Source organism: Halichoeres trimaculatus, unplaced genomic scaffold (assembly GCF_033239565.1).
Source record: "Halichoeres trimaculatus isolate MK-OKI-2021-1 unplaced genomic scaffold, fHalTri1.1 fHalTri1_scaffold_10, whole genome shotgun sequence".
NCBI classification, from domain to species: Eukaryota; Metazoa; Chordata; class Actinopteri; order Labriformes; family Labridae; genus Halichoeres; species Halichoeres trimaculatus.
Genome location: NW_027437187.1, coordinates 32,180,887 through 32,208,875, shown reverse-complemented (window position 1 = coordinate 32,208,875; position 27,989 = coordinate 32,180,887). Strand labels below are relative to the sequence as shown.

The 27,989-nt window shown below is 41.6% G+C and overlaps 1 protein-coding gene across 1 annotated transcript in view; it reads left to right on the top strand.

Annotated features, from left to right (window-relative positions):
- Positions 1–1,613: 1,613 nt before the first annotated feature.
- mfge8b (milk fat globule EGF and factor V/VIII domain containing b) overlaps positions 1,614–27,989 on the top strand; it is a 30,785-nt gene continuing 4,409 nt past the window's right edge. Inside the window, exons 1-9 of the mRNA XM_074678083.1 lie at positions 1,614–1,813; positions 12,187–12,309; positions 13,396–13,527; positions 21,351–21,464; positions 22,201–22,382; positions 23,492–23,647; positions 23,759–23,903; positions 25,597–25,781; positions 26,642–26,797. Of these exons, the coding sequence (XP_074534184.1) occupies positions 1,744–1,813; positions 12,187–12,309; positions 13,396–13,527; positions 21,351–21,464; positions 22,201–22,382; positions 23,492–23,647; positions 23,759–23,903; positions 25,597–25,781; positions 26,642–26,797 (1,263 nt within the window). The 5' untranslated portion in view covers positions 1,614–1,743. The remainder of the gene's footprint in view (positions 1,814–12,186; positions 12,310–13,395; positions 13,528–21,350; positions 21,465–22,200; positions 22,383–23,491; positions 23,648–23,758; positions 23,904–25,596; positions 25,782–26,641; positions 26,798–27,989) is intronic.

Sequence of the window (27,989 nt, the reverse complement as noted above, 5' to 3'; positions counted from 1 at the left end):
TAATGAGCAGGAATATAAGAGGAGTTTCATATAGCTTTGAGCTTTGATGTAGGAAGGTCATCTGGGGAGGGATTGTGGGGGAATGGCCTGTATGTTTCACAAAGAGTAGCTCCAAGACTGAACTTTCATTTTCCGTGTTTGATCTGAAGGTGCATGAGAAAGGAAAGAGAAACCAAGCAAGAACAAGAGATCATCAAAGCCTTTCACTATTTGAGCCAGCAGCAGAGCGTGAGACCACTTATAGCTGCATTTAAATCACTTTGACTTGTTACTAGGCTACAGAAGGGTAAATTTTACCCTGCCAATCAAATAGTGAAGAGATCATTTGTGAGTATTGAAGATGCTGTTTCAGAATGTTTCAAAGACTTTAGCCAGCATGAAACTCCAGGATCATTTTGCAGATACTATTCCCTTTTATAGTACTACTTAGTTTACTTTTGATTCTGAGATTTCAATCTGGAAAAAAAAAATCATGCTTGATTATTTTCATCACACAAAAAGAAATCAGCTAGTCTGAACACTGAAAGGAACATTCCTGTCAAACTCACACCCATTACAAGCAATTTTCTCGCCTCCCACCCACTCCCTCTGAGAGAAGAGAAATCAACCCTGACCCACTGCTGGATCTCAGTTCAAGAAACGCCCACAAGTGAACCTTTCAGCTGTCCACAATAAAAGATTTGCCTTTATCTGCATTTCAGGGCCATATTCACGCATGATGCCACCATGGGAATTTTCCCACAGCTGTGTAAGAATAGGGAAACAAGACATGAAGAAATTGCTGAAGTGAAAGCAGCAACAAAATGTGTACCATTGCTAGAGGTAGATTTTATTTAAATTTTTATTTTTTATTTGTCTGTTTTGATTTGTATGTACTAGTTCTTACTTGCAATCAGCTTGGTGCCTGCAAAAATCAGACACATTCACGGGATCTATGTCAGAAAAACTATCAAAACACACACCTTGAACAACTTGGATTTACATTTTGTTCCATTCATGATAGAAAATGTCTTTATGAAGCGACAAGAGTAAATAATTTCTCAGTTCTGCTTCTCATTTGACAAGCACTATATTTTAACATGAAGATTGCATGGAAATACTATTCACTGTCCAGCACAGGAAGCCTTTTTCCGAAAGCAGCAATACATATATATTTACTAAGCCTCAAACTATTATAACCTAAAATATAGTAGCTTGATGTGGTTATAGACTATAAAGAATAATAAAGCAAAAGCAACAACATGGATTTTATTTCTTATTCCTTAATCTTGTTTATAACTTCATAAAAAAAGACACAAAGATTGTGGTTTCTACTAATAAAAACTCTGACTTTGGAAGTAAACCCACTTCCAAATATCCATATGGATACTTTTCACAATTTTTGCAGTATTTGCAGTAATTAAGCTAGGTCAGAGGTTAATTTGATTGCAGCCAACGAAATTGGAATAAGAGATCATAATCAGGACACTATTAAATGCAGCTCAGTGAGTGTATTTTGTTTTCTTCTCCAACAGTGGGATGGAGGGGGCGGAGCTACAATTAAAGGTTTGTGCTGTGATTGGCTGGGAGCTTGGCGCACGTGCTCCTGCTCTACGCCTGCTGCTTGGGAGTTTAGAGCCGCACAACAAGCTCGAGCCACAGAAGCACCAACGTCCAGAGAAGGGTCGTCCTCTCGCTCTGTCGTCCCTTTAACTCCCAACGAACTACTTCAGAGCCTATTAACAACCTTCAGAAACAGCAGCCATGAAGGAGTGCAGAACTTTTTTCGTCTGGCTTCAACTTTTCACCGCTTGTCTGGTGTTTGGGGTGAACGGTAAGTTGCTTCTTTGTTTGTTTACAGTTCAAACCGCAGCCGTTAATGTCCTCGCGTCCACGACCGTTAACTGTAGTTTTAAGTTGACATGAACGTTTGAATTTCCCTCCATGCATGTCTTTTCCTCCTCTTTCTCTAAAATATTAATGAGTAAAACTATGTATTTTTTCATATATCACTCTCTTTAGCTGTTGTGCGTTTGGTATGTGATGATTTATTCAGCCTGGCACAAGTGGCACCGTCAATTCATCACCAAAGAGACCGAGCAGTGGGCATTTGTAGGAGCACAAGTTCAAGCGATCCTTGAATAAGTCGACAGGACGTGTGGGAATGTGTGAAGTCAGACATTTCTCAGCTGCCTGTCCCTCCTTTGCTTGTCTTCTTTATTTTTCTAATGTTAAACTATCTCTGATTAAAGAAAACCTACCCAAGCTACTTAATGAGGACGTTAGAAATTTTGAAAAAAAATCTTTGTATTCAACAAATGAGAGAAAATCCGTGTATCCTAATGCGATTGAAATTGGCCACTGGAAATACTCAATTAATAGAGCTAAACTCATGATATAATTGTAGGACTGTTGTGTTGGATGTAGTGTCTGTAGTGTTTTTACAGGTCCCTGACTGTAGTGCCATACTCAAGTCAATAAAAAAGTCTAAATTTAGAATCAGTAAGCCACTTTTACGGCAATGAACCTGGAAAAGTAAGTCGTAGCTTAAAGCTTCTTTAAGGAACTTACTGTTTGTGTTTACTTTGGTGCCCCCCTGGATCAAACCATCATTGCTGCTTTTGTCTGGGTCATGTATTAGTGGTTTCTGACACACACACACACACACACACACACACACACACACACACACACACACACACACACACACAAAAAACAAACAAAAAAACACCCTGCTTTCTTTTTACTTTCAAATTTACTACTGGCAGAGGTTTTATTTTCTGTGCAACCTGTAAAAAGGCTTTTTTTGGGGGTTGTATACAGACATACACTTTAATTCTGCTGTTACAAATCAAGCTAAAACATCACCACAGAAGTTTTATTGTAACATGTTATTTCTTTTAATATAAAAATAAGTGATTTCTTATTCCATTTCCTTTCTTGTGCGTGTTGGTGCAGAGTAAACGTCTTACTCCACGCAGTTATTGTATTGTGTGACACAGTCAGTTACTGATAGGGTGTGATCACAAATTTTGTGTGAGCAGTTATGCTTAATGCCTTGCCCAGACTGACCCTGAAAGTGCAAGATAAGACCTTTTTTATGATAAGTGACCTTACAAAACTCAGGGAATCAAAAAAGACAATCTGAGAAAAGACATCTTCATTTTTGTGTCAGCTTTTTTAGGCCACCCACTAATGCCAGACTGGTGGCTGAAGAAATAATGCCTTCAGGGTATTTTTGTGCGTGAAGCCTCTTTTGAGGAGAATGACCCATACTGACTGACTATTATACTCCTCTGTGTCCATCTCATGCCATTGGCAGTTGTCTTTGTTTGCATTTCTATGGATCAAACACATGTAGGCCAATGGACAAAAGAGGAAACAGTGTCTTCTTTTTCCTCTGCATAGACCAGTGAGAAGGCAGCACATGGCACACACGTTTTTCCTCACTGTGATGATGTTTTTTCCAATAGAAAATCTTAATGTTCCACTGAGATCTTGTTGCACATTTCAAAAGAGCTGTCATGACTTGGGTTAGAGATCTGTGAAAGACTGACTTTTGGACTTAGAGTTAACACACAATCCAACCTTTGACATTACTTCCCATGGAAATCAATGCTCCCTATCAGGTCTGGTGTATTTTCCATCCTGTTAAGGAGATTTCTGAAAATGAGCGGGAACATAAAAAAGTTACATGGAGAATATGTTGCCCTTATTACATAATTGATGGAAGTTGTCCTACAAAAAATACTTTTCAGATACCTACAGGCTTATAAAACCAGTCCCTTTCATGCAGTGAATTATGAAGTGTAAAGTTGCATGGTTAAAACTCACCTGGATTTTTCCCTGCCGTGTTACTTACATAAATGTTTGATACAAACTTTTGTTTGAAATGAAAGTAGAGAAGCACACATCCCAACATGTTTGTTTCTTAATGCACTAAAGGGGACAGGACAGGGCACCCTCAGAGAATAGGTGTGGTCACACTGACCACAACGTTGAGTCATATTTCCGGATGCTGCTGCCAACACAGACAACATGCTGCCAGTGAACTTCCACCCACAACAGCACCCACCAAGACCTCTCCACACTGTTCGGGGGCAGCCAGGGAGGACTTGTTGCTGCTGTGTCATGCTTAATGTTTACAGGGCAGAATTACAGCTGAGGGGTGGTGTTTCCCTTTGGGCTTAATTCAGCAGGTTGTAGCTCATTTGTCCTCTCTGTTTGCTGCTGAGCTGCTGAGCAGAGAAAAGCGGAAAATGGTGTTCTTCGTCAAGGCTGAGGCAGTCTTTCTCACAACAACACCACTTAGGGCAACTGAGTGAACCAGCGCTAAATATAGCAAGATGCTGGGCCAATGGCGTGGCAGCAATGTGTGGATGTGTATAATTTGTGGATGTGGGCAGGTGCAGTTTAATACTTTTCAGTTGAAATTGGTGCAGATTGACTTGTGGGTGTAAGAAAGGGTTTAATGAGGATAAATCTGGCAGTTATTAGAATGACTTAATCAGGAGTTTAATTTCCTGTGAATGTGATGGATATCTCTTCCTTGCAGATATTCTGAATATTCAAACAATAAAGTGACCTCTATCTACGGTTTATTAAAGCTTATGTAAATGAGAAATCAATGTCTTTGCCAATTCTAATGCAAGGCATGTTCCTTCAGGTTAGTGCTGCACAGATCTTGTTGTCCACTCTGCCATAAAAAAACCTTTGTTTTCAAGTTTTCCCAGCATTTTTAGGACAATCAGATTTAGGGCTGCAGCTATTGAATATTTTAGTATTCGAGTATTCTACTGAAAATCCCATCGATTAATCGAGTAATCAGATAAAATACATTTTTGTTTAGTTAAAGAGCAGTTATTTTTCAAATGATTATTTTTTTTTAAGAAATAGAATTTTCTGATACAGCATGTCAATAAGAGCACTTGCTTTGGTAGCTCCAAAATTTGTAAACACACTTTGACACATTTTTTGTGCCTTGTACATCTCATCAAATGTTGCAGACCCAAATGGCACCCGTTTCATAGAATGACCCATTAGTCTCCAAACTCCAGAAAAGAAGCTTGATTTGTTGCTAGTTTCTATTTTGTATAAGCAGTAGCTTGAGGGGTCTGAAAACTCTCTAAATATGGCCTCAGCTGTATTTGAAATACTACTCTTTGATCTTTTTTAAAATTAAACGATTCCTCGAGGCAGAGAAAATTACTCCAGTATTTTTTGTAATCGAGTACCTCGAATCATTCGAGGAATCGTTTCAGCTCTAATCAGATTCAGTAAAACTCTTGATACTGAATAGAGTTTCAGATAGAGTTAGATCACATTTTGAAAATTTGAACAATGTAAACTGGAATTGGATCTGAAGTGTTTTTTTTTTTTGCAATCCCACAAATCAATTTATTGTTGTCAAAAAGTAATGAAAATAATCATTAGAGGTGTCCTAGTCCGATATTGATATCGGATATTGGTCCTATATCAGCAAAAAAAAAACAAGTATTGGTATCGTATTGGAATGCATCTAAAATCTCTGATATAAGCAGTTTCTGTTACCCATTGGTTAATAATGGGTCAGTTTTTCCTCGTACCTACTGTTGCTGACTACTGTTCTTTGCTAACATGACAGACATACTACAAAATAAGTAATAAAAGTATGCATGTTTAAAGCTGATATCGTATCAGATTAATATCGGTATCGGCCAATACTCAATGCTGCAGTATCGGTATCGTATCAGAAGTGAAAATGTAATAGCGGGACATCCCTAATAATCATCAACATATCCTCAGAAAACTCTTATTCCACCAACACATCCGTGTTTCTTTCCCTTGTTCCTGTATTTCCATAAACAAATTGATCAGATGAAAAGTCTTACAATGAGCCGATTGTGTGAAAATGGAACAAACAGCTAGTTTTAGTCCTGAAGTAGATATTTTTGGATGAATGGGCCTCATATCCTGAGGTATTGTGTCACTTGATTTTGTGAACGTGTGAATGGAAGGGAAGTGTGTACATATGTGTTTCATTGTGAAATGTAGCTCTTATCATCTGCCTCTGAAGTCTTTCCTTCAGGCTGCTCCACTCCGCAACAAAGATGACTTTATTTTTACTTTTCCCACCAAATCCCTCAGGAGAAGGAGGGCCACTTTCTTCCATTTGAATTTTGAATAGCTTCCTTAATCAATGTTTCATTGCAATATGGAGTATCTTTCTAATTTAGGACGCTTTATTAGCTTGTGCCGGCCCACTTTCCAATCTGCCATGTTAAATATTTTACAGGCTGTCATCATGTGAGCTTCAGTATTTAGCCCAGGACGATGAATGAGAGCATGAATCCAAAGATTCAGCTTCAGGAGTGATATGTGGTACAACTCCATTCAGTGTTGAGCGTTGTTGTGATTCTAGTCTGCCTCTGTCTCTGTTACAGTAACTCAGAGTAAAGCTTGTTGTTTGGTTGATAGTGCGTGACAAGTGTGTGTATTTTTAGACGCGGGCCGTTGTGTTTTTTATTTTTTTATTTTTATGAAGCAGCAGCAGATGTCTGTCGTGCTCTGGAGTAGCCTAGATAACAGAAAGCTCACCTGCAGATGGAGTCCTGCTGAGGGTTTAGTCGTGAAAAGGCTCAGGCCATTTAAGGACTCAGTGAAAAACCCACCTCCTGTCACACACCTACTGTTCACTTTCTCCTGACGTCTCTTTCACTGCAGCAGAGCAGTTTGGCAGCAGCAGCAGGGCACCAGACTAGATGTGGACTCTACAGGTCTAAAGCTCCTTTTTTTACGCCTCAGCACATCCTTAACAGTTTCCAAAAGGAACTGGATATATGTGCACAATGCATACATCTCTGCTCGGTTTCCTGGAACACTCAGTTCCCACACAGCCCATACACTTCGGCATTCCAGTGAGTGCGTGACAGAGCAGAGGGGTGACTGTTTCAGGGCCTCAGGATACAGCAGAAATGAACACAGCATTCACATGTATGCATTTATCATTCCATAAACACTCTCAGATTTATAGATGTATCACAAATTTCACTAACAGCCTCATTTTAAAGCTCCTCCTACAAAGACTGTGTAAGCTGTCAGAGCGTATAAGTTCTTGCATACTCCTGAGTCATTCCTCGTCATCTTTAATAACTCACAAATAATTGGGTTGAAAGAATTTCTGCCCTAAGCTGTGCACAATATATTTTCTTAGTGCGCCATGCTTTGCCATTGAAACTTCACTAAAGCCCCCAGAAATGATAATGTTTCACATCAAGCTGATTAAGGCTCACTGCTCACTTATGTCAAGACCATTTTTATCCAAAGTGCTCTTTTATCTCCATAACAAGACGCTGTTAGTGTCCTTCAAGAGCTCCCCCCTCCCTCTCTCTATTTATGTCCTTAAATGCCCCCCTGTGTTTATATTCAATCCCAGTGTAGAGCCATAAATGACAGCAGATTTTTACTCTCTGGTGTGAAAGAGTTATGTTCGGTGTGTGTTAGAGCGGCATGGTCAGAGGGTAGGTGTGTTTCCTCTGGATGCTGTTAGTTTCCGTCAGCAAGTATTGAATTAACTTGGAGTGACTTATTTTCTGCAGAGCTCCTGCAGGAAATGTGTCATGTATTTTTCTGCTTCTCATTTGTCTTGAGCATAGAAAAAAAAATGGACGTCATCTTGCTAGGCTCAAAGTGAGGTCCCCACAAAAACTGCTCCCCCTGGTGACTTGCTTCACTATATGTAAAAAAAAATCAGTCTCTCCAGTCATTCCAGATGGGCTGTGGACAAACTTTAAAAATTAATACACCTCGTAGAAATGTTTCTCATGTCTGATTTTTGTGGTGATATGAAGATATAATTTAGGTGCCTTGTAGCCAAGTCTTGTTTTTTCTAAAAAGTTTTGTTTTCATTAGTTATAAGAGGTTAAAACGAGGCTTTATGTCACGTTTAACAATGATTGACAGCTGTGTATTTTTTTCGGGGATTTTTGTGTGAAAGTAACGCGCTGAAAATTATCTAAATAAAGCATGAATGCAGACCGATATCAGATTTTTTCGCTGGGAGTCCGTTTATTTGTGTTTTTGGTCAAGTAAAATATGGCCCCGTCTGAGTGCAGAGGAAACCGGCAGAGGAGCAGGGAGGGGGTCTTTGGTGCGAGCGCCCCTTGGCTTCTGCTGCAGAAAAACACTGCTGTAGGGGTAATTTCTGCCCTAAACCTTGTGATAGGACCCAACTTGTTCCATCCCCGGAGTATCACTTTAATTGGGTCACCATTGGAGTCTCAACCAAGTCACAAATGACATTCATAAATGTAGCGAGTTTGCTTTGATGATATTCCATGGGAACTATTCTTTGGGAACTGATTTTCCTTCAAATGAGATTTGTTGAATCTGAGGTGCGACTTCTGGCACCGTCATACAGATGTTTTTGTTGTTGTTGGAAACCAGATCATTGAGTGACTCTGGCTCTGACTGTTGTGTGTTATTTGGTCGGGTATTTGAACCTCATTCTTGGCTTGATGCATGATGGGAAAGGCACAGACCATGACTCATAAGGAGTGAGAAAAAGCACAATGCCCTGTGGAAATGGCTTGTCTTGCCAAATGTAAACTCCACATACCTCCTTAATCTGTCTCTGTAGCTGGCACCAAGTGGGAACACCATGTTGGGAGCTTTTCAGTGGCATAAATTTAAACAAAGATAATGAATGTTTTCTACAGCGCTAAGAAAACCTGCAAATGAGGTGTTTGTGGGTGCACCCTCAGATGAATCATAACTGTCGTAAGTCATTTTTCTTCAATTAATCAAAAAAAGAAGTGTGTGTTTATATAATGAAACAACTGTTGTGTGTTATTTGGAATCCAGCCTGTTGTCACAGGGCTGAGCCCACATTACTGGAATATCAAGATAACATTGACAAGTGTACACTTGTTTTAACTGTTGTTCTTGTAAAAAGGAGACTTTGGTTTCACTTCTACAGCAGGCAGCACGCACAGCCTGAGGGTTACTGCCGGGGTCAGAGGCAGCAGAATAAGTTTTGAGTATTTTTGGATAACTGATTAGTTCGGGAAATTTTCCTTATATAGTCAGCTGCAGCAGCATGACCAGTCGGCTTTGCCCATGAGGCGAAAAAGCATTTCACACCCACTACAGCAACAGTTGTGCTTTTGTCAAAGGTTTTTATGGAGGCTACAGCATGAAACCGAGGCTGATTCTGGAGAGAGATCTCACAGTTGATGTGCAAAATATTGTTTTTATAAAACATCTCTCTGCAGGGGGGTTGTGTAAGGACTGAATTTGGGCTGTTTTTGTCTTTTTGTCCATTGCACAAAAAAATCCATGCTAATCTAAAACCTCCCTAAAGATAACAGGGAACGACAAGTTTTGGTTTCCTCTGAAAGAGCAGACCATCTGACTGTAAAATCAGATCAGAAACCACAGATCTGCCCGCAACAGGTCCAATAGAGAAGTTCTTTTGTCCTTTGCGTCAATGTTTGACCCCTGTGAAAGCAAACCTGTGAAAAAAATCCAACACTTTCATATCTTCATTCCTGTGAAATTGTAAACAGATGTTCTTTTCCCACACAGCAACATTGGTTGGGGATTTTTGTGACGTCTCCTGTGGTTTGACCACTGTCTCTTGGCTGACCACCTTGACTAATACAACAAATTTTATATCCTCAATAAAACCAGCCAGAAAACTTTTTGTGTAAGTTTCCTCTTGGTGATTAGTCACTGCTCCAACATATTGATTTCAGAGCTTAAAGTGATACTCTGGGATGGAACAAGTTGGGTCAGATTACAAGGTTTAGGGCAGAAATTACCCCTACAGCAGTGTTTTTGTGCAGCAGAAGCCCAGGGCGCACCCACCAAACAGCCCCTCCCTGCTCCTCTGCCGGTTTCCTCTGCACTCAGACGGGGCCATATTTTACTTGACCAAAAACATAAATAAATGCACTCCCAGCGAAAAAATCTGATATCGGTCTGCATTCATGCTTTATTTAGATAATTTTCAGCGCGTTACTTTCACACGAAAACACCGCTAAATAAGGCTTTAGTCCTGGCAGACTACCTGCGTTTGTTTATATCTGGCACGCCGCGCGCGGACTGATACACTTAGCGGCAAGCGCCTTGTACCCAGCTGTGGCTCTGCAGCGGAGGTAGCGCCGTTTTATGACACAAGAGAACTAGAGCCTTATTCAGCGGTGTTTTTGTGTGAAAGTAACACGCTGAAAATTCTCTAAGTAAAGCGTGAATGCAGACCGATATCAGATTTTTTTTGGTGGGAGTCCATTTATTTGCGTTTTTGGTCAAGTAAAATATGGCCCCGTCTGAGTGCAGAGGAAACCGGCTGATGAGCAGGGAGGGGGTGTTTGGTGCAAGCGCTCTGGGCTTCTGCTGCACAAAAACACTGCTGTAGGGGTAATTTCTGCCCTAAACCTTGTGATAGGACCCAACTCGTTCCATCTTGGAGTATCACTTTAATTCATTCATTATTATTTCTCAGCTCTGTGAAGGCTTCCTGAGGGGAGCTGTCTGCCAATGAAGGAAGGGAGGCTTTGTTCCGTCCCAAAGATAAACAGGCAGCAACATTTGGATGAAGATATGTTGGCGCTGCTTGCAAAGCCCGTTGCCCAACAGTCTCATGAGATGTGAGAGCACTTGGAGGCCATGACACTGGATACGGCACTGATAAGATAGGACATCCACAGAGGAAGTGCAGTTCAGATGAAAAACAGGATGTTGGCAGAGTGAATCTCTGTTTTTCTCAGTGTCCCCTTTCTGTCAGGGATGACGTTTACGCAATCCATCATGTTTGGGAATCAGGAATCAGGAATACTTTATTAATCCTAAGGGGGAAATTTGGTAAGAAATGCTGGCCCTTTAAATGTGTTTAGGACACTCTCTGCAATGAGTGCTTTGAGAGCAGGAAAAGATTTGTGTGTATTGTAGGGTTCAGTGGATGGAGAAGACAGCATTGCACAGGAAGTTTCTTTAAAATGCCATTTTCAGACATGGCCTTGGGCCTCTGAATTATACCCTCAGCGGGACTAAAAGGCCAATTTTCTCCCCAAGAAATCTAAAAAAAATATTTATCTTCTCCCAAGAGTCTGCTTTGTTTGAGGTGGGAAGAGGTACCCCGCTGAAACTCACAAAAAATGGGGTCAGAGCTCTTTTTTTAGCCTGGAAGTCAGACGTTGTGGTACTTGAACCCAGCAATTTCACACTAGGGGTTCAACCTCAATTTCCTTTACAATTATCCAAATGATAAGCGCTAACTTGTCCTCACAGTCTTCAGTGCTTAAACAGCCACCCGATTATTTACTTCCCTCACACTGAAGTGTCAAAACAGTGCCTAATTTAAGAGTCCCCCTCCAAAACGCTGTGTCTGTGTCAAGAAAAAAAGTAATTACTGGTTCATTGTTTGATTTACTTGTTTTCAAAAGGTTGTTGAGACGTGGCATTCTTCAACTCCAACTTGTGCCTCCATTGTCTTGTAAGAATAGCTGTCATGGTTTCCAAAGGACAGAAATAAGTGTCATTTTTTTTTTTGTCTGTTGCTCATTCAGACAGCCACTACACGCCTCTTGAATCCTTTTTCTTTCCACACAAACAGTGATCTGACTGATTTCCCTCGTGCTCACAGAGCTGCCAGGACGTCGGGCCCAGATCGGGCAGCAGTGATGCTGCTGGAAGCACCCAGAGTTTGTGTTGTGTTTACACTGTAGTGAAGGCTTACTCAGCTGTTTAGGTCATCACATCCAACCTGCAGCAGGCTGTTTACTTTTCATTCAGCTGCACTGTGAGGGAATGGAGTGGAAGATTTAATATCAGAACACATTATTCAAGCGCTTTTATTCCATTCTGCTCTATTATGGCTGATTTGTAAACTGATTTAGATGCTCAAACCTGTGCAGAGAATAAAAGTTGACTACATTTATAGCTGATAACACTCTCACTTCACACAGCTACAGTTACAGATGATTTCCTTTCTGCCCTGAAATATGAGCTGAGAATACCAGATGTTTGACAGGAAATACCAAGCTCTCAGGCACTTCTGAATCTGAAGTGAAGAGCTTTTTCTGACGGTCACTGACAGTTTCTTATCTACTGGTCTTTTAAAGTATATCTTTTGACAGAACACATCATTATTCTAAGTTTGCATGTTAATGCGTCTGTTGTTGAAGATTTCTTACTCTCATAATTGAGCCCCTTTCTCTTGGTCTTCAGGTGATTACTGTGAGGTGAACGTGTGCAGTAACGGTGGAACGTGTGTGACCGGTGCAGGAGCTCCGTTCATCTGCATCTGCCCTGATGGCTTCACTGGAGAGACCTGCAATGAGACCGAGACTGGTAAGGAAGCCTCCAAGGTCAAAAGGTGTTGATAACAATATGAAGGAAAAAATATTTGTGTCTTTTTGCAGATCTGAATTTAAAGGATAAGTTTGGTTTATACAGCTTTTACATTGTTTAAAGAATGAAGTAGAACAAAATACTCACCCAGAAGGCTTTCCTGATCCAAGCAGGGCTTCGGGAGATATTTAGATCCAAAATCATGCAGCGGACGTCCGTATAATGGGATCCATTGGGGCATAGATAGCGTGACTCCTAAAACTGCATTAATCGTCCAAAAACTCATGTTTTTCACCAATATTCCATCACGGTCCGCTCCGGGTTAGTCCTCTGCTGCAGTCTGTGTCACTCCAGACAGCACTGTGTGGCTGTATTGACCTCTGAACTCACAAAGACTTTGTTTATGTTTGCCCCTCCTTGCTCATTGTGTCAGGGGAAGACGGCAGGCTACATGACGACTTTCTTCTTCCAGTTTTGTGTAAAATGGATGAATATCTATCTAAAGAAGATGTTGTGGAGGAGAACTTTGAATATGATGGATGTCATTACAGTTTTGAGCCAGAGTTAACAGATGATGATCTCAAAGAAGGAGGAAGTGGAGTCGGCAACAAACAAATAGCTCTGCAGAGAGTACTGCGCACGCACTGAGGGGCAAACGTAAACAAAGTCTTCGTGAGATCAGAGGTCAATACAGCCACACAGTGCTGTCTGGAGTGACACGGACTGCAGCAGAGGACTAACCTGGAGCGGACCATGGTGGAATATCGGTGAAAAACATGAGTTTTTGGACGATTAATGCCGTTTTAGGAGCGGCGCTGCCTATGCCCCTATGGATCCCATTAAACGGCTGCCGCTGCAATATTTTGGATCTAAATATCTCCCAAAGCACTGCTTGGATCAGGAAAGCCTTCTGGATGAGTATTTTGTTCTACTTCATTCTATAAACAATGTAAAAGCTGTCTTAACCGAACTTATCCTTTAAGAAAAAACTGGCAGATGCCCTAGTTTTGCCCTAACACACAAGACTTAGCACAACCTGAAATGTACAATCTTCTCATTTTTCTGTCTTTCTTCCCTAAAAAAAAGGCCCGTGCAACCCCAACCCCTGCAAAAATGATGCCGTCTGCGAGGTGAGGGGAACCTCACGCCGAGGTGATGTCTTCAGCGAGTACGTCTGCAAGTGCCAGCCCGGCTTTGATGGAGTCCACTGTCAGAACAGTAAGTCCCTGTATCTGTCTCTGTTTAATTTCTTTCACTTTTCTCCTGTAGAGTTAGATCATAAATATAAAAGTAGGGCCACTCAGAGGCTATCTTAGATTATCAAACCAACTTTTTATGATGATTTCTGCCCTAACCAAAAGTTTAATCAAACTTGTTTATCATGGTTTCTAAAATACAATAATCACTCTCATTGGTCTTAATCAATTCATGATAAAAAATGAATTCACAGTCATGCTGGAAAGATAATCTGTCTTCTTTAGTTTGGTAGCAAACATGAAGTAATCCCTGGAAGTCTGTGTAACCAGACACACTATAAGATGGAGGCAGCTGCTGTGTGTGCTGGCCACAAAACAGGCAGCTGTCGCCCTTATGGGGGCTTCATTCACTCGTCACTCAGACCAGGTTGGTTCAGACAGGGTCAGCATAAGACAGGGACCCAACTCTGGGAACATGTGCTTCACTCCCCCAACTGCCTGCAGCCTCACACACGGAGACAGATGGCTACTGTTTGTGTGAGAGGGCGGAAGAAAAACAGTGGCCAAGTGTTCATAAAGAAGCAGCTTAGAGGGAGTCAAGTGGGAATCTTGGGAGAAGCTCATTTTGAATTTGTGCTTGATCATGTTTGCCTTTTTATCCTAGGTGTCCAAGGCGCAGATTTAATTACGCAAGGTAACGAACGGGGCTTCGAGGAGGGAAAGATTTCTGTGTGCTTGTGACCTGGGTTGTACACTCCTTTTTTCCCTCTTAAAGGATAAGTTCGGTTTATACAGCTTTTACATTGTTTATAGAATGAAGTAAAACAAAATACTCACCCAGGAGGCTTTCCTGATCCAAGCAGTGCTTCGGGAGATAATTAGATCCAAAATCGTGCAGCGGACGTCTGTATAATGGGATCCATCGGGGCATAGATAGCGTGACTCCTAAAACTGCATTAATCGTCCAAAAACTCATGTTTTTCACCAATATTCCATCATGGTCCGCTCCGGGTTAGTCCTCTACTGCAGTCTGTGTCACTCCAGACAGCGCAGTGTGGCTGTATTGACCTCTGAACTGACAAAAACTTTGTCTACGTTTGCCCCTCCGCGCATGCGCAGTACTCTCTGGAGCGCTGACTCTACTTCCTCATTTCTTTGAGGGGCAAACGTAAACAAAGTCTTTGTGAGTTCAGAGGTCAGTACAGCCACACAGCGCTGTCTGATGTGACACAGACTGCAGCAGAGGACTAACCCGGGGCGGACCATGATGGAATATTGGTGTAAAACATGAGTTTTTGGACGATTAATGCGGTTTTTGGAGCGGCGCTGTCTATGCCCTGATGGATCCCATTATACGTTATTATTATTATTATTCGTCTGCTGCACGATTTTGGATCGAAATGTCCTGAAGCACTGCTTGGATCAGGAAAACCTTCTGGGTGAGTATTTTGTTCTACTTGGTTCTATAAACAATGTAAAAGCTGTATTAACCAAAGTTATCCTTCAAATCCAGGTGTTCTCTGTTTTCAAGGTCGCATGAAGAGGCTGTGAATTATTACAAAACACACAACATGCACACACACACACACACACACATACAAATGAATGGAACTGCAAGGTTCAGCACTATCTCTGTGTGTTTCTGAGAAAAGGCAGCAGGATGGAATCCCAGGAGATACACTCCCTGCTATCACAGTAACTTCCTTACTCCTCAAACAGCAGTGAAAGTCTGTGAAACTCCTCATAGTATCTTTTGTTGTAGTTACAGCCTGTCTGAACCTGAATCCTGGATCAATATGCTTTTAAAGATTCTCATTTGACTCTAAATTACACTGTCCAGTTAATTATTTGTATTTGAACTCATCCCAGAGAACCACAAATCACAGCTCATCAAAATCCATATATTCACATTTCCTCTTGGCAGACTCTTTTAGCCCCGGCTGCCAGAATAAGAGCCCTCAGCAGAGCAAGCTTTTACACTAATTAGATAATGCTTCAGGGATAATGATGAGGGGAATTTATTTGACCTTGTTGGTTTATGAGAACCCCCCTGAGTGCTGCTTTGTTGGGGAGGTGTCCCTCCACTCATAACTGCTGATGACTGTGTTGTGACAGTTTAAGTGCTCTCTAATTTGTGTGTGTGCGCGTGTGTGTGTGGGCAAGGAGCGAGGGTCATAGCAGCCAAGTCTCACAGCGTGTGTGAAACAGACAGCGCTGACTGCAGAAAACCAGTGACTGTGGGAAGCTCAGGGACGTGTAGCATAATTAAACATTTAACTAGCATCCTCACACTCACTTAACATGTGAAAATGTATATCATAACAGACGTCTGAAGGGGTAATTTAAGGCCACCACAACCCTTTAAATGATCAGCTCTGATGATGTATGGAAGCCTGCTGCTGAAGCAAACTCTGGTTTCTGATCAGCTGAACACAGAGACTAACAATTTAGGTGTTGGAAAACTGGAGCCAGACATGAAATATGCCGTTCTCCTGCAAACCACTACATCAAGAAAACTATAAATAGAAAACACAGCAGTAAAAAAGTAGAAGATGGAATGGTTGGGAATAGAAAGCAAAAAAAATAGCAACTTCCCTTCCAGGAGGCGTGGGAACGAAGGATGAAGAAAGGAAAAATGTTTGTTTTTTGTATCAATAGCTGATTTATCCTCAAAGAAATAAATCAAGAAAACAAGGACTGCTCCCACATGAACAACCACGCAGCTTATGATCTCATATACACACTGTTTAGCATACACACACACAGTTCATCCCTCGTTGGCAGTCTAGCCAACAGAAAGTGGCGGTCCACGCTTAGTGCGCGGAGCGTCAGCGCTGCTACTGTTGCCAGGCGGAAAAGTGAACGTGGAGGCGGATCGTTGAATTAAATCTGCCCTCCTGACAATGTCACACTCAGTACTCAGGTCTGACGGCAGCACCTCAGACTGTCCTGTCAAATTGTCCTGAAAGCTTTTATGGGTCGCAGAGGAGGAGACGAAGTATGGAGACGGAGAGAAGGCAGATGGATGAGAAGGAAGAGGGCTGTGTGTTTTTCTAGCCCACAGAGTCTGAATCAAAGCTTTTCATAACAGATTAAGGCAGACATTCGCATCTTAGAAGTCGCTCGAGGGGTTGTGTGTGTGTTTGAGCTGCTTTTTTAGTTGTTTTGGACGAGTTTTATGCTCCTCCCGAGATGTGGTTCTGTGGGCAGACTGGGCACAACGCCCCCTGTGGAGTACAGGGTTTGTGTTCATATACAAATGTGTGTTCATGTATTTTCATTAGAGTTGTCATGGATCTGGCTGAGCCTGTTATTGTTTGTATGCATGAGTTGAGAGATTCTTATTTAATTCAGAGTTGGCTGCAGGGAATCAAAACAGCTGTGCTCCAGTAGCACAAAAACAACAGTAGCATTACACGTTAAAATAGGAACAACACACTTATAAACACTGCAGTAATAGCTAGGAAGAGCTTATTATAATGACACTTCATTTTAGATGAAGTTTGTAGAGAAATATCCAATATTTCATCTGAATTTAACATCTGTGATTAAATTTCTTTTAAAGGGGACATATCATGCTGATCCCTGATTTAATACTTACATATAATATAATGAATTTAACACCCCCTGAATTTTCAAAAAATGAGATATTGTATTTTTTCTGATATCCTAGAACGAGATTTGATGCCTCTGAAAATAGGTCATTGCCATTTGGCCGCAAGATTTTGACCTTCGTGACGACACGAGGTACCTTTCTTTTTATTGGAGTAATCTGATAAAGCAGCTCCTCCTCTGTGATGTCAGTTAGTCACACAACCGCCAGCAAGGGATACACCCACCAAGAGCCGACTGGCTGAGTGCTGGATGCAGGGACCCCACTCTGCTGAGCAGCTTGGCTTTACATGGTGAATTAGCAGTTAAAACACTGTAGTTTTAGCAGACGTCGTAATACTTGTGAGACTGTGATATTTGCATGCTTGTTCTGACCTGCACTGTGAACCTGGACCACAATAATGCTGAGGTAATAACCTAGTGATGAACTGACGGTAGAGGCGATCTTTAGACTACACTTTCAGCATGATGGATAAAACAGACAGAGAAAAGTGAAGGAGCAGGATGGACCCCTGTTATAGAAATAGTTAATTGGTGAAGTCTGCCTATATTTCCACATATAAACTATACATGTTACAGTATCGGTTTGACTCACCACACTGAAGCGTCCTGAGATGATCTGTGTCCAGGTGGATTTTCTTCCTCCTGAGCTGCAGACTCGGGGTCCAATACAAAAGGACGTATCCTACACTCTGCCATTTTATTAGTGCTATCAATGCCTTACGGTGAAGTTTTGGCAAACAGCAAACTCGCTCAGTCTGCCCCATCCAGTATGGCGATTTTGTAAATACTGCCATGCTGCAAAAACCGCCTCCTGGCTCTACCCCCTCCGCCCCTCTGATAGAACTGACCAATCAGAGCACAAAGGGCTGTGACGTTGCGAGGTTACTGGAGGTCAGTCTCCAAATGGAGCGTTTCAACGAGATCTTCGGAATGGCCTAAAATGAGGATATTGAGAACGCTATTGCGGGGCAATGAAGGAACTAAATGACTTGTTCTGAGGGCAGACAGCTTTACAGGCATCCTAGTCTGGCATAGTGAAAAGAAGAAACAAGCATGATATGTCCCCTTTAACATTTGAAGGAGTGAGAGCCTTGCTTGATGTCCTTCGCAAAAATCCAAAAACCACAGTTGTGTATATAAGTAACCATAATGTGGTGTTGAATAACTCTACATGCTTAGCGCGGGGGGGAAATCCATCTTCTTGCACTTGAAAGACTCACTTTTTATACTCAAACCACAAGCACACAAAGTCATGACCATGTCAGTGTGATGACGATTTATATGTCTGACTAAGACGGTAGTCAGAGGAAGTTCCACCAGCTATAAAAAAATACAAAACTCTTCAGAAATTGTGACAGATTTAAGTGCATAGGGTCTGTTTGTTTCCATATTAAGCATTAAAAACAGAGCTGAAATAAAATAGTCTGTAAATAAGTTTGTGACGTGAAGTTTTATCTTAGAGCTCTGCGACCTGGCAGAGAGCTGATCTGAGCTATTCCTGATGCCACTGGATCTCCCTACCAATTTATACATCTGGAAACTGTTCTTGTATTTCATTAAATAATACCACTGAGGTTTTATATGGTGACCATAATGCCTGTGGAGCACCCCCTTGGTTGCTTTGCCATGGAAACAGGGAGAGTGGTGATTAGAAATGTGTAATTTCTTTTCTTCATGTACTTGTTAGTTGAAAGAAAGAGCTTATTTATATTTTCTGCAACAGCCTCAGTTGGAAAAGTTGTGTCTAAAGCTGCTGCTCGTTAGTGTCATGACTTTGTGATCAAGACTCTGAAACTTCTTAAACTTTTACTCCTCATGGTCTGCTCTCTGACTTTGTGAGGAAGTGTCGTCGTCCAACCGTAGACATCACAGATGGCTTAATTTAAGACTCAGTTTGAGGACCTTGTGGGCCGAGACCTCAGACTGTGAGCCATGGAGAACATTAGTTTCTGTACATTCCTCTCAAACAGCAACACAATACCAGCTTCTGATTTTCCGATGCCGACTCCAGCCCTTTATTTAGGCCCAAATCCTGCTGGCCGCAGCATAGATCCTGGATATTCAGTGGGTTGCTCTGCTGATCATCACACACACCACCAGCCGACCTTGGCTTTGCATTGATCGGGGTCAGGTTTCAAACAAGCAGCATGAGATCCTATTGGTTTTCGCTTCATGCTGGGATGGATATTGACGATCTAAATATTGTGGCAGTGTGCTGTTTCTGTTAAAGGCTTATAGGCTGTGTTGGATGCTGGCCATAGAGATGTGCTGTTGAGCACATTCTCGGCATATAAATATAGATTTTGGAGAGCAAACTGTGTGCTTGGAGCAGATGCAGCTAAATATGTAACAGCTGATCAGATGGCGGTATTGTTTTGTTTGGTTTGCGTCTTAGAGTGTGATCTTAGAGTATGAACACTTTCACAGCCTGTAGAGCCCAAACATCCCAGCTTTTACAGCTGTAGCACACTCACCTGTCCCTCTACCTGCGTGAGAAACACTCCTCAGGCCCCTCCCTCTGCTGACCCCCTCTGGTTGTGTGTTAAATAGATTAGATTCTGCAGCTGACCGGTCTGCTTGGTCCTCCTGGTGCCCAATCCTCTTACTGGAGAGCCACCAGCTGTACACACTCAGTCTGCCATGAGTTACTGATACAGGTCGTCAGGTTAGGAGTGTTTGGTTGTTTATGTCCTGATCTCTTGAAGAAAACGTAGCCCTGTTAGAGTCTGAGGCTGTGGCAGCTATAGAAAACACCTCAGATACATTTAGGGATGGGTACCGAATTAGGTATTTTATAGGTACCGACCAAATTCTGTCAAAAGTACCAGGTATCGATTCATGTAAAACCAAAAGGTACCATGTTTAGGTACCTAATTGCATCCTTGTGACTGTGAGGGAGTGGGAGAGTAGGTAATTTTCCAAGCTGGACATAAACACAGCATTGCAAGGTTATATATTGAAGAATAAATTTGTTAAATTTTTTTTTTTTATATATTTTCTTATTAAACAAATTGATATTTTTTACCACATAAACACAAAAATACCGAAACTTGGTACCGTTGAGTACCGGTACCGATTGCCAGGTACCGGACATCGGTACTGTATTGTTTCAAATGTGAAAGGTACCCATCCCTAGATACATTCTGGCCTTCTTATGTCAAGGTTTTATTGTTAAACTTTTCCTCCATCTTCATGATTGAGATTTCTGACCTAAATGCAATCATAAATAAAGATCCAAAGACAGCAAAGTGATAAATGAGCTTAGTTTCAAAGTGTAAAGCTCTGTGTTTTGAAAATATTCCTCTGCGGCTGTTCTTAAATTTCTCTGATTTAGTTTGAACCATCAGAGTCTGGACAGTCATGACTGTAGACCTCATTATCCAGAGTTGTTGGATGCACATTTCAAACTGACTGTATTCCTCCAGTGACTGAGTGAAAATGAATGTTAGGACTCAGAGCTATTTATGGCGCGCGCATGTGGGTAGAGAGATGCTGCCATGTGTGCTCATCAGATAGAAACTCAACATCAGCGTGCCTGGGCTGTTAGCGTGAGTTTTCCTATACAATAACAACCACAAAAGATAAAAGCTTCACTGAAACCTTCCTTTTTGTGTGCAGTCATCTATACACACTGATTTTAACCTATGGTATGTGGGTGATACAGAGCATGCTCAAAGCATTTTCGGTCACACTGACGGAGCTGGTCAGTGAGAGATGAAAGGAGTTTATTTTCATTTAATCTGCTGATTTGTTTTCTTCTGACTCATCACACTTTGAGCTGGATGGATTGTGTTGTAGGGGGCGCCATCAAGAGGAAACACAGTGAACTACAAGACAAATCAACACTGACATTGCCTTTGATATGGCTGTTTGATTTCTTTTAAAGAGACCAAGCTCTTAAAGCTGGGATTTTCCAAACTTTATGCACACACTCCCATAAAAACTCCACATCCTGATGACATGAGCTCCTAACGCATTAGTTTCTTAATCCCAAGTTCTGTGATTGACTCATCTTTCCACCATTCTCTCCTCTACAGCGCCTATCAGCATGGCTTCAACTAATCCCCCTGTGAACCAGCTGAAAAAAAGTCCAACTGTGTCTTATAACCCTGACATGTCCTCTTTACTCACATTTCTACCTCTTTCTGATCTGCAGTATGAGCGTTTGATAAGTGTCAGCTGCTGTTTTCATCTCACCACGTTGTGCTGACTGTACTTCTCTTCCTGTAGATGTGAACGACTGCGCCAAACAGCCGTGTGAAAATGGTGGCACCTGCAGGGATCTGGAAGGAGATTTCAAATGTCACTGCCCGTCTCCGTATGTGGGCAAACACTGCCAGCTGCGTAAGTGTGACCAGTCATCAGTGGAAAGCTGCACAATTTTCACTGACTGGGATTTTTGTTGTCATAGAGTGGCAGTGGTACCAAAAAGAAACAGCTCAGGGATACTGGATGGAATTAACAAAAAGGACAGCAACCAAAAGACAAATGAGGATATTAATCTTTAGACACATTCAACATTTTCAAATCTTTGATAATTCTCCCACAGTCATGTAGGCTCATTTCTTTTGCACACTGTCTCTAACATAATGCTACATTCCTGTCTGTTGCAATATAAATACACACATATATTTATTAATAAAAGGAATAACAAAGGAGATTGTCAATGATAATGGCAACGGGAAGATGGCCAAGCTTCCTTTTTACTGTGATGGAGAGGCACCATGAAGAGAGCATGCCAAAGGACGCATTACTGTAGTCCAGTAATTTGATTTAAAGCTCTTCTTCCTAATCACTGTCTGCTTCACATTACTTTAAGTTTGCATACAAGAGTTATGTCTACCTCTATATTAAACAAGAATTCCTTTCAGACATTTATACTCAGACATTTTTCTTTCTTGTATTCATTAACGTCAGAATAATGTTAAAAAAAGAAGAAAAAAAAAGCACCATTCGATGTAGAAGTGTGAGTACTTTGCTACTTAGACTTGTAAACAAGCTTGAAGAGTTATTGTGAGCTCACTCTCTATTAGAGCCCCAGTTTGAATTCTTTCACCAACTTCAGACCTCTTCTCTCCAGGCTGTATTTCTCTTCTTGGTATGGAGGGAGGAGGCATCGCTGAGTCCCAGATCTCGGCCTCATCAGTCCGTTACAGCATGCTGGGCCTGCAGCGCTGGGGACCTGAGCTGTCCCGCCTGAACAACAAAGGACTGGTTAACGCCTGGAGCCCCGCCGCACATGACAAGAACCCATGGATACAGGTAACACAAGGGACAAGGTACAACAAAGACATGGATTAAAGTGTAAAAAGATAATACATGTATTTAAGTGTTGGAACTGTAACATTCCAAGGAGGGGCTGTGAGGGGTTTGAAAGTGATCTTGGAAAAAGTCTCCCTTATTATATGCGTGACCATAATCCACACTTAAAAATGAGATTATCAGCGCCAGTATTGCTGGTTACAGGTTATTTTAAAGTGCTACCTCTTAGCTTCCAGTTTGGGTCGTCCAGGACCAGATTGCTCTACGGTACGTCTAGGTCTCTATGACAACACCACGCCAGCTAATAAAGTTTATTTGAGAGAAGAAATAAAACGCAGAGATCTGAGTTTTTCTCTGCTAAAAACGATTTCTGTGATTAATTTTGTAGTGATGGTGGACACTGGAGCCCGACTGTCAGACAGACAAAGGACAGAAGAGCAGAAGAAAGCTTAACAGGAGAGTGATAGTGCACGCGCTAAAGGCTAAATAGCCTTTAGCTCGGGCTACACAGAGGCTTAACTGTTAGAAATAATGCTGACTCCAACCCACAGTCAGCAGTTATTCTGCAGTGGTCTGTTCAAACTTGAGAGTCTATCAATAAAATGAAGAGTGAGGTTATGTTAGCTCTGCTTAGTAGAAGACTGGCAGGACATAGCCAGGATTTACTAACAATACACATTACAGACTGTCAGAGGCTGTCAGCTGCGCTAAATATAAACAGCTACTAAACCATGTATCTATGTAACCGATTGCGCTACATATAGCCGGCTGCTACACATTTGCTTGATGTCACTTCTCAAACCATAGCGCTCCATAACTGTATTGATTAATACCTTACCTCGGTGCATTGTATCCAGTAAAAAGTTGTCTTGAAATATGAAATCCTTTCTTCAATCCATTTAATTCCAATACAAACACGCCTCGCTGAAGTTAATTTACGACAGTGTGTGGAGACTGCAGACCACAAGGTGGCGAGGGAGTACAGTCAAAACAGACCCTCCCCGTAGCATCTTTACAGACAGGTTCAAATGAATGACCTGCATGTTTTTGACATTTCGAATTCTCTGTTTCCCACCTCTATTTATGTTACTCTCTTTTCCCAATTTCAGATCAACCTGCAGAGAAAGATGAGGTTCACTGGTATCGTGACACAGGGTGCCAGTCGCATTGGAACAGCTGAGTTCATCAGAGCCTTCAAAGTGGCCTCCAGCCTTGATGGAAAGACATACACCCTGTACAGAACAGAGGGCGAGAGGAAAGACCGCGTAAGGAGACACAACTCTCACCTATCAGACAGTCTGAATGTCTGTGTAAAGCTTATTTATTATCTTATTTGCCAAATGAAAGATGGTTTTGTCCTTCTCTTGTCTTTGCAGGTGTTTGTTGGAAACGTGGACAATGACAGCACAAAGACCAACCTGTTTGATCCTCCCATCATTGCTCAGTACATTCGCATCATCCCTGTGGTGTGTCGCAAGGCCTGCACTCTGCGCATGGAGCTGGTGGGATGCGAGCTCAACGGTAACTGTTGCGGATGCTTTTAGTAATTTTAAATCATTAGTCATTTGGACTCTGATAAGGAATATTTCTCATCCAAAAGTTTTTCTTTCTTTTAAGATCATTTAGATTTGATGTTCCCTCGCTAAATGTTTGCAGTCCTTCATGTGACTGATCGTGTCTCAAAAGACGTAACTCAGATACTTTCTCTACTTTAGCAGCTTTGAACACAAATTCACATTCATCTGAACCACATGATGATAATTTACTTAAGCGATACTGGCTCGGCTAAAACTAATGGTTCAAAGATTTTTAGAAAGAACACTTCAGCTATACCCAGCTGGAAAAAACAAAACATAATTATTTAAAGTTTCTTGGTGCAGCAGTCTCTTTTATGTAAAGCCAGTGTTGTTATGCAGACATCATTACACAGCTGAATGTTTTTTCTCCTGACAGTCATCTCATCTATCAGATCTTGCTCTTTCCTCCTCCTGTCAGCTGTGCCTCGCAGTCTGTGCATGATTAAAACACTGTTTTAGTTGTTGCTCGTTTGTTTTATGGGTCACTTGTTTCTGTTGCATTAGATCACACCCAGCATGGAGAGAAACACGTTTCATCGCTAAAAGTCTCTTCTCTTTGTGCAAGATATCCATCATAACTGTGAACAAAGTGTGTCTCTAAAGCTTGTTGATCTGTGTTGGGATTGATTCCACTTCGCCGAGCAAATGAACCGAAGCGTAAAATGCCGCCAGGAAGAGAGGACGTTGCATAAGGAGCTACATGATGCTGGAGAGAATCTGTGAAACTTTTCTACATCTGTGACCCTTTGTTCATTTTGCCTGCATGGCCAGCTGCTTCACTAACGCACACACACACACACACACATTCCAAAGTTTACTAAAGCTTCGATAGTAAAGTTTGTTTCTGCTTTAATATTCACTCGTGGTTCTTTTGAACGTAACATGATGAGACGGTGAAGTGAAGCTGAATGAAAAGCTTGTGGAGGATCACTGATTGATTTAATTACCTCGGCCAAGCAGGTGATGTTTTTGGGAGAGTTTGTCTGTCTGTGAACACCATGATTTAAAAAGTAACAAACATCTTGATGAAATTTTTCTGGAATGATCAAAACGGGATAGGAAAGAAATGGTTAAATTTTGGAGGTGATCTGGATCACCGTCTGGATCCAGGATTTTTTTTAAAGGATTCTTTATCATTGTGAGATAGGGCCGTTTTCACCATATGTGTATATAACTCCACCATAAATGGTCGGATTGCTTTGCAAAACAATACAAGACAGTTTGGTGTCCATGATACTAAGATCCAGAATATGAAATTTGTACTGGGTCATCATAATTTTCAACACTGTCAGGAAACAAATTATCGTACAAATGCTCTCTTAGTGCTTTTCTAGTTTGCAGGGTGTGATGAACTTGAGCTGCAGATGTTGGGAATAACAATCAGACTTCAACATATGAGCTTCGATTTGTCTCACTTGTTGGCCATATCTGTGTCCGCTGCACCTGCTGCTCTCATCCTCCCCCTCATCATCACCTCTGGATGTCTGCTGCTTCACATCACAGCTGGCTTTGGCTGCTTCCTGTCTGTCCCCGTCCGTCTATCATGCTTTCTCTCTTTCTTTCTCCATTCCTCTCCTCTGTCTCTTCCTCCTCCTCCCTGCCTGATCTCACCTCTGCAGTGTATTCAAACACTTCAGGTTGTTCAGAGCCAATGGGCATGAAGTCCCGTCTGGTGACCAACCGTCAGATCACAGCCTCCAGCACCTTCCGCACCTGGGGCATCGAGGCCTTCACGTGGCACCCGCACTACGCCCGGCTGGACAAACAGGGAAAGACAAATGCCTGGACTGCCGCCTCCAACAACCGATCTGAGTGGCTGCAGGTGAATAGAACACAATAGAATCGAAAATACTTTATTTATCCCTGAATTCAGGAGGAATCACAGCAGCAATCAAGAAAAGAAAAGTAAGAAAGTGAACAGAAAGTGCAAAAAGATCCATAAGAAAATAGATGATGACAGCTTGTCCATCATTGTCCAGTCAGCCAGCCTCCACCTCCACAGGGTCCAGGACTGAACTTCTTCAGCAGTCTGTTCAGTCTCTGTCTCCTAGATCCTGTCTGCTCACAGCAGGTGTAGCTCTTCCAATGTGGCGTTGGTGTCTGGTGTTAGCTTTGCTAGCCATGTCTATGAATAGTATGCTGCTACTCTGCCTTCTGGTATTCCCTCTGTTGCTGGGTTAGCACGGCTAGTTATTCATCGTTCCCAATAACGATAATGGATGGAAAGACAGGTCAATGTTGACATTTCTTCGCTCTCACCTGAGAACCAGAACGTCATCCTCACCTCCTTCTCCTCACCTTGTGGAGAAACATCAGGCCATGCACCAGTTAGCATTGACATGCTACAGTCTGCTAACAGCTGATCTCATATGTAAACAATCCGGCCATGATTACATGTAGGATCTCAAGACAAACACATGAGCAAAAATGAAGTAAAGATATCACTAGAGACAAAACCAGTTTGGTGTCCATGACCAATAAATGAGCCATACAAAGTAAAGATCCAGTCCAATTACAAGGATGACAAAGAAAAGAGATGAAAAAAATTACAAGAAACGGACAAGGAAGAGAAAGTTGCCGCAATAGGCAGCCACAACCAACAGGGCGGAGACTAGCAACAGGACAGGACAGAGTTGCATGTTGTTGAGCGTTTGTTGACTGAAACTTTTTCTGTGTCCTCAGGTGGATCTGGTGTCTCCTAAAAAGGTCACAGGAATCATCACTCAGGGAGCCAAAGACTTTGGCTCCATTCAGTTTGTCACAGCCTTCAAAGTTGCCTACGGTGACGATGGGAAGACCTGGACCATCCTGAAGGACCCAACTACAAAGACAGATAAGGTGAGGCTGCGTAAGAGACATGGACACGAAAGAGCTGCGATGAAGTAAAGACAAATGCATGTGAGGCAAAGAAGATCTCCAATCTCCAATCAAATCCAAACACACACACTGAACAGATTAGGGTGACACTTGGTTTGATTTGTGCGCTGTGTTTACTCATCCACAGTGCATCCAAACAGATACTCACCTGCCAGATGTGCAGTGAATCAGAGCCAAGTCGAATCATGAATCAGGGAAGTGGGTGGATCACAGTTTTCTGGGACTGAATCAAAAGAACATTCAGGATTTGTTGCTCACTGCTGTTGGCGTTTATACGAGTTTAAGATTTCTAGAAAGTTTTTTTTCCATGTTTTTGCATTTTTCAAAGCATTTAGGTTTCACTGAGTGTTTTGTATACCCAAGTGTCACTCAGACAGTATTTTCAAGTGTTGAGCTTGTATGCATTTAACTGTCTTATTCTATATACAGTTAAAACCGGAAGTTTGCATACACTATATAAAAAGGCACATAACTTTTTTTTTCTCACAGTCTAACATTCAATCAGATTAAACTTTTCCTGTTTTTGGTCAATTAGGATTACCAATTTTTTCTCTATTTGCTAAATGCCAGAATAATGAAAGAGATAATTTTTTAGATAACTTATAATTACTTTTTTGAGAGTCAGAAGTTTACGTACACTTCATCAGCATTTGGTAGCATTGCCTTTAAACTGTATGACTTGGGTCAAACATTTTGGATAAGCTTCCATAAATTTATCACAACAGTTTGCAGGGGTTTTTGCCCATTCCTCCTGACAGAACTGGTATAACCAGAGTTGGGTATATAACTACAAGTAACGAACGTTACAAGTAGTTAAATTACTTTTGATAGGAACAAGCAGTGTAATGGCACTACTACTCCTAGATTAGTAGTTAAACTAGTGTTACAAATGAAACGACACAATCGTTACTTTTACATTGACTGCAAATAGAGCAACCAAAATATTACTATTTAAGCGGAGTTCTTTTTATTACCACCAGTAGATTGAATGGTGGCCATACGAGCAACTACTTGCTATCTCTTCCAGGTCAGGGCTGATGGAACTGTCACAGTAAAATTGGTTGCCTTATATAAATCTGTGCCCCACTGACAACACTGCACTCCCTCCCACTGTAAATGCCCCTTTTAAAGGATAATTTTGGTTATACAGCTT